General features: G+C 43.5%; 1 protein-coding gene across 1 annotated transcript; it reads left to right on the top strand.

The window, feature by feature from the left end:
- The first annotated feature begins 12,599 nt into the window (after positions 1-12,599).
- LOC140803825 (calmodulin-like protein 3) lies at positions 12,600-13,834 on the top strand. The gene is made up of 2 exons (XM_073159697.1): positions 12,600-13,345; positions 13,613-13,834. The coding sequence occupies exon 1, from the start codon at positions 12,865-12,867 to the stop codon at positions 13,333-13,335; it is 471 nt and encodes a 156-aa protein (XP_073015798.1). The 5' UTR covers positions 12,600-12,864; the 3' UTR covers positions 13,336-13,345; positions 13,613-13,834.
- The last annotated feature ends 1,922 nt before the right edge of the window (positions 13,835-15,756 follow it).

Below are 15,756 nucleotides of genomic sequence, written 5' to 3'. Positions count from 1 at the left end.
GAAACGACGACTACGCGGCACGGAGGAGGTGGAGCGCTTTCTTTCCTTTCCTTGCTCTCGGTTTTCTCTCCTCTATTTGGCTATGAAACTCACGACTTTTCTCTCTATTTTTACCTCTGATTTTCGGTGGTAGGGAGGGTGATGGAGTGGTTATGTAGGTGAGGAGAAAGGGTGCACAATATAAGGGAGAATCAAGACCAAGTCTACTCAAATTTGAATTTTGAATACTTGTTGCTATCAAATGTTGGTGGAGGGATCTAGAATGAGGTGTGGCCAATTTCTTGAGCTTATTAGACTAGGATAATGTTAGTTATTTAATTAATTGGAGCTAAACAAAATTGGAGGGATTATCCTATTAATTAAATACCAAGAAGAGGTCAAAGTGATGAGTTGGCAATGAATCTTCTAGCAACTATGGGGTGGCCGAAATTTATAATAAAAATGAAGGGGAGAAGTTGATTATCTAATAAATTAATAACCTTTAAAAGCCTCACTAATCTTTTAATTCATTTAGTGAACTAATCCCTTAATTAAGAACTTAAATGAACTAATTTTTCTACTCGCCTCAAATAATTAAAATATATCCTCAAACCTCCTTTTTAACTTAAATTAACTTACTTGCTAGCTAAATTAAATCCTGGAAATATTTCTCAAATCTTAAATTCTATCTCAAAACTCCAACTCCGGTCCGGCCTCACTGAAATAACTGAAATGCTGAGAAATCAAACTACTAAACTGAAATAATAAAATAATTAACTTCAAAGAAATGCATTTAAAATAATCATGCAATTAAGTCAATTAAATTTAAAAATCTAGAATTATGCATGGCTTATATGTCTACTGATTTACGGGTTCTACAATCCTTCCCCCCTTAAAAGAAATTTCGTCCTCGAAATTAGAACTCACCGAATAGCTCGGGGTAACGCTCCCTCATCTCTGACTCAGATTCCCATGTGGCTTCCTCCTCTGAATGGTTGAGCCATTTGACTTTGACTCGCTTAACCAGCTTGTTCTGAAGCTTCTTCTCCTGCCTGTCTAGGATCTGCACGGGTCTCTCCTCATAGGATAAGTTCGGAGTAAGCTGCAACGGCTCAAAATTCAGCACATGCGAAGGGTTCTCCATGTACTTTCTCAGCATGGAGACGTGAAAGACATTGTGTACTCCGGCCAGATTCGACGGAAGAGCCACACGATAAGCAAGCGTCCCTACTCTGTCAAGGATCTCAAACGGTCCAATGAATCTCGGACTGAGCTTCCCTTTCTTCCCAAATCTCATGACACCCTTCATAGGCGCCACTTTCACGAAGACATGATCGCCCACTGCAAACTCTAAGTCTCTCCTCCGCTGATCGGCATAACTCTTCTGTCGGCTCTGAGCAGTCCTCATCCTATCATGGATCTTGATTACTACCTCTGCTGCCTGCTGAACAATCTCTGGACCCAACTCTGCTGTCTCTCCTACTTCATCCCAATGAACAGGAGATCTGCACTTGCGGCCATACAGTGCTTCATACGGAGCCATACCAATGGAAGACTGGAAGCTGTTGTTATAGGTGAACTCAACCAGTGGTAGGTTAGACTCCCAACTCCTTGAGAAATCAATGACGCAAGCGCGAAGAAGATCCTCCAAAATCTGAATAACTCGCTCCGACTGCCCATCTGTCTGCGGATGAAAGGCTGTGCTAAACAGCAACTTCGTACCCAAAGTCGAATGCAAACTCTTCCAAAATGAGGAAGTGAATCTGGGATCTCTGTCGGATACGATAGAAACTGGAATGCCATGGAGTCGGACTATCTCCCGGTTATACAACTCTGCATACTAAACCATGGTGAAAGTCGTCTTAATAGGCAAGAAGTTTGCTGATTTGGTAAGACGATCTACAATTACCCAAATGGCATTCGATCCTCTGGCTGACCTCGGCAATCCCGTCACAAAGTCCATGGTAATGTTCTCCCACTTCCACTCGGGAATAGGAAGAGGCTTGAGCAAACCTGCTGGTCTCTGATGCTCGGCCTTCACTAACTGGCAAGTCAGGCACTCGGATACAAAACGCCTGATGTCCTTCTTCATCCCTGGCCACCAATACAATAGCTGCAGATCTTTGTACATCTTCGTACTCCCAGGGTGAATGGAGTACGGGGACGTATGGGCCTCTAATAAGATGTCTGCTCGGATAGAATCACTGCTAGGAACCCATATCCTGTATCGGTATCTCACAATACCGTCGGTGACTGAATACAAAACAATGCCCTTTGCTTCATCTCTCTTCTTCCACTGTGCCAACTGCTCATCTGCGGCCAGACCACTGCGAATACGGTCCAAAAGGGAAGACTGAATGGTCAAGGTAGATAGACGAGGAACTCTACCTCAAGGGTAAGTCTCAAGACCAAACCTCTGCATCTCAATCTGAAGAGGTCTCTGCATCGTCAAATGAGCTATCACTGCGACTTTTCTGCTCAAACCATCCGCAACTACATTAGCATTACCCGGGTGGTAGCTAATGTCACAATCGTAGTCTTTCACAAGCTCCAATCAACGCCTCTGACGCATGTTCAGCTCCTTCTGCGTAAAGAAATATTTGAGGCTCTTGTGGTCGGTAAAGATCTGGCATACAGATAGTGCCTCCAAATCTTCAAAGCAAAAACTACGGCTGCTAACTCCAGATCATGGGTAGGGTAATTCTTCTCATGGATTTTCAACTATCGAGAAGCATAAGCTATCACTCTCCCATGCTGCATCAAAACTGCACCTAAACCAAGCTTCGAAGCATCGGTATAAAAGAAAAACTCACCGGATCCTAACGGTACGGCCAAAACGGGTGCTGAGATAAGAGCTTGCTTCAAAGTATCGAAGCTCTTCTGACAGTCCTCGCTCCACACAAACTTCACATTTTTCTTGGTCAGTGCTGTGAGTGCAACGGCAATGGATGAGAATCCCTGAATGAACTTCCTGTAATATCCCGCCAGCCCAAGAAAACTGCGGATCTCGGATGCATTCTGAGGCACAACCCAATCTCTGACTGCTGCAACTTTTGTGGGGTCTACCTCGATACCACTGCTGGAGACGATTTGGCCCAAGAACGCCACCTTCTCTAACCAGAATTCGCACTTACTGAACTTTGCGAATAATTTGTGCTTCTGCAATGTCTGCAACACTGTGGTCAGATGCCTGCTGTGCTCCTCCCGACTCTTGGAGTAGACGAGTATGTCATCTATGAACACTATCACAAACTGGTCGAGGTACGGCTGAAATACGCGATTCATGAGATCCATGAAGATCGCTGGCGCATTCGTCAGACCAAACGGCATCACAAGGAACTCGTAGTGGCCATAACGAGTCCTGAAAGCAGTCTTAGAAACATCAGCATCTCTCACCCTCAACTGATGATAACCAGAACGCAGATCTATCTTGGAGAAAATCGAAGCTCCCTGCAACTGGTCAAACAGATCCTCAATCCTCGGCAATGGGTATTTGTTCTTTACTGTAACCCTGTTCAACTCCCGATAGTCAATGCAAAGCCTCATCGAGCCATCCTTCTTCTTAACAAACAAGACTGGCGCCCCATGGTGAAAAGCTCGGGCGAATGAACTCCTTGTCGAGAAGTTCCTGAATCTGCTTCTTCAGCTCTGCCATCTCTGTCGGTGCTAATCGGTACGGCGCTTTGGAGATCGGAGCCATACCTGGCATAAGCTCGATGGAAAACTCCACCTCTCTCTCGGGTGGCATACCAGAGACGTCTTCGGGAAAAATGTCTAAGAAATCTCTGACAATCGGAACATCAGAGGCTGACTGGCTGGGTTCCTCGGGGACCGATAAAAAGGTCGCTAGAAATGCCCGACACCCTCTATGCATGAGCTTCCTAGCCTGAATATATGGAATAATGCGCGGTAACGAAAAGTACCTGTCCGGCTCAAATAAGAACTGCTCCATTCCAGGCGGTCGGACGAGAACGGATCTCCGCTGGAAGTCTATCAACACTCTGTTCTTCAGTAGCCAGTCCATCCCTAGGATGATGTCAAATTCCGGCATCGGTAGCACAATCAGATCCGCATATACAAGCTTACCGTGCAGCTCAAGGTCTATATCTCGGATAACATTGGTGGCTGCCATCTCCTCGCCTGACGGCAACACTACTGAAAAGGCTATGTCTAGCCCAATGGTCTTGATCTTCAGAAAGTTTGCGAAGATCTCCGAAATGAACGAGTGAGTGGCCCCTGAATCTATCAAGGCCTTGGTAGCTTTGCCGGCTATGAAAATTCTCCCTGAAAGTTCGGAATACTAACCAGAACCCAAAGATCACGAGAGCTAAGCTTATAGACATGCAAAGGTCACAGTTCTTCTAACTAAGTCCCGGAAATAATATTAAGTAGAGCATGCAATCCTATCGCGGTTCTATGTTCAAATCTTACTCCCGATAGTCAAAACACGGAATTTCAATAATAACTTAAAGCTTAAAGGTACCTGTCAACAACATGGTCTCCGGGTTTGTTTCCGCGGCATGGAGAGCAAAAACTCTGCCTTGAGTAGGCAGATTCCTCTGAGGACACTGCAGCAACATGTGGTCTGTACTGCCACACTTAAAACACTTTCCTGAGCCAGCCATACATGCTCCAGGATGGCGACGAGAGCACCTCGGACAGAATGGGTGCTCCTGCGTCCTCGGGGCTGGGCGTCCCCGCCGCTGCTGCTGCTGCTGGCCTCGGTTCCTGGGAGGTCCATGAAAAGGCCTCTTATTCTGCTGCTGATGCTGATGAGGAGGAGGGCGGTGTGGTACTTGGACGGGGCGCTTGCCCTGGCGATCCCTCTCGATGTCCCGCAGATCCTGCTCTGCGGTTAAGGCCTTGGAGACGGCAATCTCATAAGTGGCAGGGTCAGACACCCTAACATCCTGGCGCAAGATCGGCCGTAAACCCACCATGAAGTGCATCAGCTTGGCTCTGGCATCATTCGCTATCAGGGGCACAAAGTGACAGCCCCTCTCGAACTTACGGATAAACTCAGTAACCGTCATATCTCCTTGCCTCAGACTCATAAACTCGGTGGTCAGCCAGGTGCGAACCTCCTCAGCAAAATACTTGGAGTAGAAAACCTCCGTAAAGCGGGTCCAAGAAAGTGTAGCCAAAGTCAAGGCTACCGAAGCTCCTTCTTACCATAAGCGGGCGTCTCCAGTGAATAGATAGGTGGCACACCGGACTCGGTCTGCGCCTCCTAGCTCCATAAACTCGAAAATGACCTCGAGAGATTTGATCCATCCCTCGTCAACCATGGGGTCAGAAGTCCCAGAAAACTCCTTTGGACGCATCTTCATAAATCGCTCGTAAACAGCCTCGGGCCCTATCGGCCTGGTCACCACAGCATTGTTCCCCGCAAACTGTGCGAAGAACTGTGTCATCCCAGCTAGCATCTGGGCACTCATGTCCGGTGGGGGCGGTGGAGGAGGAGGAGGAGGTGGAGGAGGTGGAGGTGTTTGCCTCTCTTGTCTCTGGTCGTCATCGTCCTCGCGACGGTGCTCGCCACCACCTCTCGGGCGTCCTACTTGACGTCTAGGGGGCATACTGTTCCAACATAACCCATACGTAACTAACATGCATAATTCTATAATTTATTTTAAGTGAACACTGAAATACTGAAAATCTGGAAGCATGCTGACAAAATAATTCATGCTTTAAATAAAATGCTGAACAAAATGCTGAACTGTAAAACTTACAGACCGAAGACGTGGCTTTGTGAGCTTCTCACAGTCAGTAGCAGTGAAACCCTATACAGAACCACCGCTCTGATACCAATTGTAAAGGCCCTAAACTGCTAGCTTGAAAATTTGCGGAAAATTAAAAATTTTCTTTTTAAAAGAACTTAAATGGCCTCATTCATAAAATCAACTGGTGAATCAAGTTCAATGTTTCAAAAATGTTGCAGCGGAAGAAAATAATTGTTTGCCAACAATAACAACTTAAAAATATCCAATGACTGATAAAAATTTGTTTGCGGAATAAAATAAACACTGCTGCACTGAGGTCCTCGGGTGCCACTACTGCCGACCCAAGCTGGCTCACTGGTCCCCGCACTCGTCCCTATCCTCATCAGTACCTACAACAATCAAGTCTAGTGAGCCTAAAGACTCAGCATGCATATATCGCAGGTAACGAGTAAAATCTGAAGTAAAATATGCATGGGGTAAAATATCATGTCATGAGGCATACTGAAAATAATCTGTAATCATGCTGAAAATAAACTGATCTGAGCAATTATAATACGTGCATAACTGAACTGATAATCACAGTAAAAATATTTGCTCCTTGGAGCCTGTACTGAAATAACTGGTAAAATTTTCTGTTGAGATTATGTTTTACGCCTGTGGCCACTGCACTAAGCTGAAACTGGTCGGTAACTGGCTACCGGGGAGGCTGAAACTGAAACTGATCTGACCGGTCACTGGCGACCGGATGGTACCAAACTGAACTGAGCGGTCACTGGTGACCGTATAAAATATCACTCCCACATAGTGAATGAACCACAAGCCATATCGCATAAATCTCAAAAATATCATTTTCTGTTTTTATGCACGTAATATAATTTAACTAGCATAATGAAAAATCCTGTAATTTACCAACTGGATTGGATTGGATCGTCCCCAGGCACGCTGCAACCTAACTGTGAAATGAAAAACATGCAAATGCTCAAACTTGACCAACTATGAATTTTACGTTCAAAAGATGCGACTATGACGCCTAATGACTTCGTATTTAATCATGACTCCGAACCAACCCGAACCAACACTAAACCGTCATTTAGTCATGATTAAAATACGCTGCAAAAATCATAAATAATGCTCCTAAAATGATAGGGTCGAAATCTAGGTGAAATGGAGGCCAAAACACGCAACGCTCTTTCGAGAGTCAATTTGACACATCGTACCGTAAATTCTCGTACGACCTCAAAAATGATCCGAATCACGAACGGTCGAAAACATGACCTTCCTAACTCGATGAGGCACTGTCCAGTCCAAGGCCATAGGCTAAAAGCCAACCAAGAACTCAAACGGACCTCCGAACCGACGCAGCAACTTGCTGTCAAATTCCAGCAGCTGTGCATGCGCTTTTCTTGCGTCGTTTTCGAGTCCGCCGGCCATTGGGGCTTGCACCACCGACCAGGGACCCTTACCAACATCCCAAGGAAGGATTTGAACCAGGCTAAGGGCACAAGACCAGCCACAATTCGAACCAACCATGAAACAAACCAATCGTCCCAGCCGAGCACAATTCTACGCGTGGGAAGTGTGCTGCTTTGATTGCTGTCTCTCGTCGTTCCATTGGCCATTTGATTGACCATGGCACGATCTAAACATCTAGGGGCATGGTATGAACAGTGGCTATGGGCCATAGGCCAACCAAGATCAATACCAAGCAACCAAAACCGAAATGCATATGCAGAAATTTGAAGGGGGCCGAAGGGACATGGGGCAGTTGTGATGTTTTTATTAAAAACCGATGAGCCATGGACCAAGCCACCAAAAGGGCGACTTAGTCACGTCTTAGAATTGCTAGGGGAGTGATCTAACCATGGCTATAGGCCCCTAGGGCAGCCGTGATCAGATCCTTACCCTTGGACAGAAAATCTGCATTTTTCGAAACTCAAGAGACATAAATGGAGTTGCTGCTGTTTTCCTTGGTTTCGGCTGTCATGGGGTTAAACCAATGAACAAATGAGGTCCTAATGCATCCTATTACATGCATAGACGTCGCCTTGGGAGCTTGGAGTCGATCCAATACCTGAAACATCAAAACAAGAGCAAACCCGTGAAGCATGTAATAAGGGGCCGAAAAATCTGCATGTTGTTTTCTGAAAATTCTTTGATGTAATTCGGTTTTTGCATGATAAAACCTGATCATGTACTGAAAAATAATTGCTAATATGACTTGATTGAGGTTTGAAAGAATCTAGACATGCCTTGGTTTCGTTTCGAAAGAAAACGAACGAAACGACGACGACGCGGCACGGAGGAGGTGGAGCGCTTTCTTTCCTTTCCTTGCTCTCGGTTTTCTCTCCTCTATTTGGCTATGAAACTCACGACTTTTCTCTCTATTTTTACCTCTGATTTTCGGTGGTAGGGAGGGTGATGGAGTGGTTATGAAGGTGAGGAGAAAGGGTGCACAATATAAGGGAGAATCAAGACCAAGTCTACTCAAATTTGAATTTTGAATTCTTGTTGCTATCAAATGTTGGTGGAGGGATCTAGAATGAGGTGTGGCCAATTTCTTGAGCTTATTAGACTAGGATAATGTTAATTATTTAATTAATTGGAGCTAAACAAAATTGGATGGATTATCCTATTAATTAAATACCAAGAAGAGGTCAAAGTGATGAGTTGGCAATGAATCTTCTAGCAACTATGGGGTGGCCGAAATTTATAATAAAAATGAAGGGGAGAAGTTGATTATCTAATAAATTAATAACCTTTAAAAGCCTCAATAATCTTTTAATTCATTTAGTGAACTAATCCCTTAATTAAAAACTTAAATGAACTAATTTTTCTACTCGCCTCAAATAATTAAAATATATCCTCAAACCTCCTTTTTAACTTAAATTAACTTACTTGCTAGCTAAATTAAATCCTGGAAATATTTCTCAAATCTTAAATTCTATCTCAAAACTCCAACTCCGGTCCGGCCTCACTGAAATAACTGAAATGCTGAGAAATCAAACTACTGAACTAAAATAATAAAATAATTAACTTCAAAGAAATGCATTTAAAATAATCATGCAATGAAGTCAATTAAATTTAAAAATCTAGAATTATGCATGGCTTATACGTCTACTGATTTACGGGTTCTACACACCATGTGTTGTATCGATCACTCATTTGACATCATCTCGTGCTGAGGCGGTAAAAAACCATCGCCTTTGCGCGATGTCTTCTGTCTCCAATGCTCAATTTCTCTGTCACACTTGAGCGATTAGAAAATACCGTCCTAACGCTTCTTGTTCTATTCAGTTTTTTTCTTCGGCCCAATTTTCATCTTTTCTACCCATTTTCCAGCACATTCATAACACGAAGTAAGCCGCGATCATATGGAGTAATTTAATGACAAGTTGAACAAACTATAGGCTCAACACAAAAAGAAACTTATGCAGAAATAAACTCACATGATGCAATAAAATATGTAAATACGACTCCTATCAATAAAATATAAGAAGAAAGCGAGAGGCATGGGGTGGCGGTGGTGAGAGCAAACGTGCGGGGGTGGAGAGAGCGAGACAAAGTTTTAAATTTACCTTGGAAAAGAGTACTGAAAGTGGGAGAAAGGAAACAAATCGTGTTTCCATTTTCTCTGGCGCCCACACTAACTGGATGGCAGCATAGAAGTTATATATATACTTTGTATGGATAACATTTGAAGGGTAGAGAATATACATATATAAATACATATTGATGATACCCTCGTAAGAGCCCGGGTCATGGATGACCCGAAACATCAAATGGATTCCCAAATCCGAGTGAGTCTCCAGATGGATTCTTCTGGAGCCGGGCAGGTGAAAGCCATGCTCTACTCCCCGAGCAACCATACGCCCGGGCTCTTGTATAAATCTCCCGGGAGGCATTCTACCCGGGTACCTCGATAACAGTGCCGCACTCGAGTGCTTCAAAAGATAAGATCTTGTCTCGAGAAGCGCACCTGATAGAATCCTATTGGTGTGACACGATGGAAAATAGGGTGGCTTGAGTGCTTGACAGGAAGTCAACATCAAAGGCTATAAGTGGTAGGTATACACGAAAATCGAGGTAATCCTTGATTTTTCTTCCTATAAATAGTAGGTATGTAATTCATTTGGGGGACTTTGGGCTTCCTCTTCTTCTCTAGTTCTGAAGAATGATTCATTCACCAACACATATGTTAACACACATATTTACACCAGTAGCCTTTACTTTTATCTAAGCTACACTGGTTATCATTTTCACCTGCTGACTTAAGCATCGGAGTGGCCACGTCGGACACCCCTCCGGCGCCCATTCACGAGTTCATCTCCTTGTCTGCAGGTCACAGTGGAAGCTATAGCTCACAGGTTCATCTACTATGCTCATTTTCCTGAACAACATTATTGATAGCAGATCCGGTGGAGCACCCGACCCGGCTCACTCGTTTCACCCGGATCGCATCATTCGCGCCGTCTGTGGGAAATTAAGCTCAAGACGTAGATATGGTTTCCATTCAAAGTAAGTTCGACCTTGCTCGGCACCACAGTAAGCCCAACTCTGCTTGGCAAACATACAAGTCTGACCAGCTCGACATTCAGATCTTATATGTGGATTTTATATGGGCTCAAAAGCTCAGTAGCTATCCCGGATTGGCGTGGAAGAGTGTTTGATACGCACTAAACAGCATACAGCTATATTAGTCACCTAATTTAGCTCAACCAGAGAAGTTTCACTCTACCGAAAATGAATTCGGATTCAGTTTTTTCAGGTTAGTGATTTGGTTTTTAATAAAACTAATATAGCAAGAGAAGCAAAATTATTTAAAGTCCGGGAGATATGAGGCCCCGGCACCATGTATTAAGTCCGGGAGACATGAGACCCCGGCACATTATCTAAAGTCCGGGAGGCGAGGCCCCGACACATTATCTAAAGTCCGGGAGACACGAGGCCCCAGCACATTATTCCAAGACCTAGGGTTCCGTACCCTGGTTGCTCATTAAGCCCAGGGTTCTCAAACCTGCTCGGGGCTCCGTACCTCGACCATTCACAAGTCCCGGGACATGCTCCCCGGCCCAAGGCTCCGTACCTTGGTTATTTATAAGCCCAGGGTTCTCAAACCTGGCTCGGGGCTCCGTACCTCGACTATTCCCAAGTCCCGGGATATGCTCCCAGGCCCAAGGCTCCGCACCTTGCTTATTTATAATCCCAGGGTTCTCAAACTTGGCTCGGGGCTCCGTACCTCGACCATTCCCAAGTGCCGGGACATGCTCCCCGGCCCAAGGCTCCGCACCTTGGTTATTTATAAGCCCAAGGATCTCAAACCTGGCTCGGGGCTCTGCACCTCGACCATTCCCAAGTCTCGGGACATGCTCCCCGGCCCAAGGCTCCGCACCTTGGTTATTTATAAGCCCGGGGTTCTCAAACCTGACTCGGGGCTCCGCACCTCGACCATTCCCAAGTCCCGAGATATGCTCCCGGCCCAAGGCTCCGCACCTTGGTTATTTATAAGCCTAGGGTTCTCAAACCTTGCTCGGGGCTCCGCATCTCGACCACTCCCAAGTCCCGGGACATGCTCCCCGGCCCAAGGCTCCGTACCTTGGTTATTTATAAGCCCAGGGTTCTCAAACTTGGCTCGGGCTCCGCACCTCGACCATTCCCAAGTCCCGGGACATGCTCCCCTGCCCAAAGCTCCGCACCTTGGTTATTTATAAGCCCAGGGCACTACACCCTGGCTCGGGCTCCGCACCTCGACTACTCCTAAGTCCGGGAGATATGAGGCCCTGGCATTCTATTTTAAAGACCGGTAGGCACGAGGCCTCGGCATCTTATCTCAAGTCCATGAGACACGAGACTCCGGCATTTTATCTCAATTCTAGGGGACCTGAAGCCCCCGATGCTTTTATAAAACAAGATTGATTATCTCTTTGGGAATCCAAGCATGACTGATCGGGACAGCGAGTATGACTCTAGCCCGACTATTTAAGGGATGTGTGATGATACCCTCGTAAGAACACGGGTCATGGATGACCCCGAGCAACCAGACGTCCGGGCTCTTGTATAAATCTCTTGGGAGGCATTCTGCCCGGGCACCTCGATAACAGTGCCGCACTCGAGTGCTTTAGAAGATAAGATCTTGTCTTGAGAAGCGCACCTGACAGAATCCTATTGATGTGACACGATGGGAAAATAGGGTGGCTTGACAGGAAGTCAACATCAAAGGCTATAAGTGGTAGGTATACGCGCAAATCGAGGTAATCCTGGATTTTCCTTCCTATAAATAGCAGGTATGTAATTTATTTGGGGGGACTTTGGGCTTCCTCTTCTTCTCTAGTTCTGAAGAATGATTCATTCACCAACACATATGTAACACACATATTTACACCAGTAGCCTTTACTTTAATCTAAGCTACACTGGTTATCATTTTCACCTGCCGACTTAAGCATCGGAGTGGCCACGCCGGACACGCCTCTGGCGCCCATTCACGAGTTCATCTCCTTGTCTGCAGGTCACAGTGGAAGCTATAGCTCACAGGTTCATCTACTATGCTCATTTTCCTGAACAACATTATTGATAGCAGATCCGGTGGAGCACCCGACCCGGCTCACCCGTTTCACCCGGATCGCATCACATATATATATATATATATATTTATATATATATATATATATATACATATATATAATATGATTTGAAGGTTAGAGAATATACATACATATATATATACATATATATAATATGATTTGAAGGTTATGGTTTGAACATATATATATATTTGAAGGGTAGAGAATATACATATATATATATATATATATATATATATATATATATATATATATATATAAAATCAACGACATTTTGGTATGAGCCAGTCATAGCCGGTATATATATATATATATATAAAATCAACGACATTTTGGTATGAGCCAGTCATAGCCGGCTTCCCATTTTTCCCTCCACATTTTGCTCACACGCACATATTTTAGTCAATTAATTTCCCCCAAAATTCACTCCCAAATCCTCCTCTGCTTGTTGATCCTCCTGTTTCTTCAATCCCAGTCAAGATTCGATCCATACCATTGAGAATACCTTTGATTCAGCCATTCATTAATTGTTTGCAATTTTCGTCCAAAATCAGTCTGGGGGATCATCGTGGCAGATTGAGATTTGATGAATTGGATGGATCAAACGGAGCTGCGTAGGGTATTCTCAATGTTTGATAGAAACGGCGACGGGAAAATTAGCCGCAAAGAGTTGAGTGAATCACTCGAGAAGCTAGGGATCCACATCCCAGAACAGGAAATGACTCAGATGATCGAGAAAATCGACGCCAACGGCGACGGATACGTCGACGTCGAGGAGTTCGGCATGCTCTACGGAGCCATTATGGAGGACGATGTCAAAGGAGACGACGAGGATGACATGCGGGAGGCTTTCAACGTCTTCGACCAGAACGGTGACGGCTTTATCACGGTGGACGAGCTCCGATCCGTGCTAGCTTCTCTTGGCTTGAAACAGGGCCGGACCATCGAGGACTGCAAACGGATGATCATGAAAGTCGACGTCGACGGCGACGGCAGGGTTAATTACGACGAATTCCGGCAGATGATGAAGGGCGGAGGATTCGCCGCCTTGAGTTGATCCATTCCTGGTAACTCTGGATTCCACCATATACACACACACACACAAATATAAAAAATCTTGAAAACACGCATATTTCAAACGTGACTGTGTCGATTCTTGGCAGTTAGATTACGCCGTGAAATCAAATTTCATGAGATTGGTATAAAAATGTAAATAATTTGTCCGTTTTTTATTCAGTCATTGTTATAAATTTCCTCCATGCGTGTGGAGGAAGATGAAGCTTTGAAGTAAATAACAATTTTTTTTATATTTTCGGGTTCGAATTTTTTTGTAGGTAAAGTCCAGTGAAGAAATGGATCAGATTGGCTAAAACAAGGCAACTGCCTTTTTATTTTTTTTTGTTTTCTTTTTTTAAACATTTGGGTAGCTTCTTCTTCCTTTTCTTCCTTTTCTTTTTTATTTTTTTCCCTTCAGACAAGGCAATCTGAATTTGATTCATAAAACCGTGGATGTATTTTGATGTTCAAATTTTAGCCTTAATATTCCAGTAAATTTGCTAGTGGAATCATTGAAAATCATACGCTCCATTATGTACACAAAAACTTTAATGAGACCGTCTCATATGTCAAATTTGTTAAACAATTCTCATATTCGACTCAGATCTCATGAATAAAAACATATGAGACCGCTTCAGAAAAAACCAATGTGTGATATTTTGAAAATTAAAGTTCCCAATTTAAATGTCGGCCTATCATGTGGTTTCTGTATTCGTTCAAATGTGTTTGGTCGTGTTAATCTATATAACATCCTTCATATTTGTTCAAGTCGGTCGGTTCTAATTTCTCATTAAAAATATATGAGTAGGTCTCTTGTGAAACGATCTCACGAATCTTTATTTGTGAGACGGGACAATCATACCGATATTCACAATAAAAAGTAATACTCTTATCATAAAAAGTAATATTTTTTTATGAATTACCCAAATAAGATATCCGTCTCACAAAATACAACTTGTGAGACTGTCTCACACAAGTTTTTGTCATATAAATAATATGTTTTGTCTGAGATGCAGAGATTTTAGTGTAAAGACCCTAAAACTTATTGCTTGAAAATTTGTGGAAAATTAAAAAAAAAAAAAATTTAAAAGAACTTCACTGGCCTCATTCATAAAATCGCTGATGAATCAAGTTCGATGTTTAAAAGTAAAGCAGCGGAAGGAAATAATTATTTGCCAACCATAACAATTTAAAAAAAATGTTCAATAACTGATAAAATGTTTGCGGAATAAAATAACACTGCTGCACTGAGGTCCTCGGGTGCCACTACTGCCGACCCAAGCTGGCTCACTGGTCCCCGCCCTCGGCCCTGACCTCATCAGTACCTACAACAATCAAGTCTAGTAAGCCTAAAGACTCAGCATGCATATATCGCAGGTAACGAGTAAAATCTGAAGTAAAATATGCATGGGATAAAATATCATGTCATGAGGCATACTGAAAATAATGTGTACTCATGCTGAAAATAAACTGATCTGAGCAATTATAATACGTGCATAACTGAACTGATAATCACAGTAAAAATATTTGCTCCTTGGAGCCTGTACTGAAATAACTGATAAAATTTTCTGTTGAGATTATGTTTTATGTCTGTGGCCACTGCACTAAGCTGAACTGATCGGTAACTGACTACCGGGGAGCCTGGAACTGAGCTGGCGGTCACTGAAGACCCGATGGTACCATCCTGAACTGATCGGTCACTGGCGACCGGGTGGTACCAACCTGAACTGAGCGGTCACTGGCGACCGTATAAATAATATCACTCCCACATAGTGAATGAACCACAAGCCATATCGCATAAATCTCAAAAATAATCATTTTCTGTTTTCATGCACGTAATATAATTAAATAACATAATTAAATATGAACAACTTCGATTTTCTTGCATTAAAATCATGTACTTGCGATATTTAAAAATATCTATATGACTTGATTGAAGAGTCAAAGGAGATATAAACATGCCTTGGTTTGTTTTGACAGAAAACAAACAAAATAATGACGCGGCGCGGCGGAGACGGAGTGCTCTTCACTTCCTCACTTAATTTCTTTAAATTAAGCATGCACCATAATTATTATAATAGCATAAAAAAAATCGTAAACGTGATGCATGAACATTAAAAATATTATGATTCGTGCTCGGGGCGCTGCTAGGACTAAAATCTCACCCCGGGTGCAAAATTACCATTTTGCCCCTGGAAACCCAAAATTACCATTTTACCCCTGGACCTCTAAAATTGACCCGAAGCTTACCAAACTTCTTAAAATGTCCCATAACATTTTTAAACGTATTCCTAGACGTAAACTCAAGCCAAATTCAAAACTTAACTCATTCGTTTTAAAAATTGGACCAGGGTCCCGGTTTTAACCCGAACCGAAACAAAAATTATCTAAAACTTTTCCCAACTTCTTTACCATAATTTAC

Source organism: Primulina eburnea, chromosome 10, assembly GCF_022965805.1.
Source record: "Primulina eburnea isolate SZY01 chromosome 10, ASM2296580v1, whole genome shotgun sequence".
Lineage (NCBI taxonomy): Eukaryota > Viridiplantae > Streptophyta > Magnoliopsida > Lamiales > Gesneriaceae > Primulina > Primulina eburnea.
This window is presented reverse-complemented; position numbering and strand designations above follow the sequence as displayed.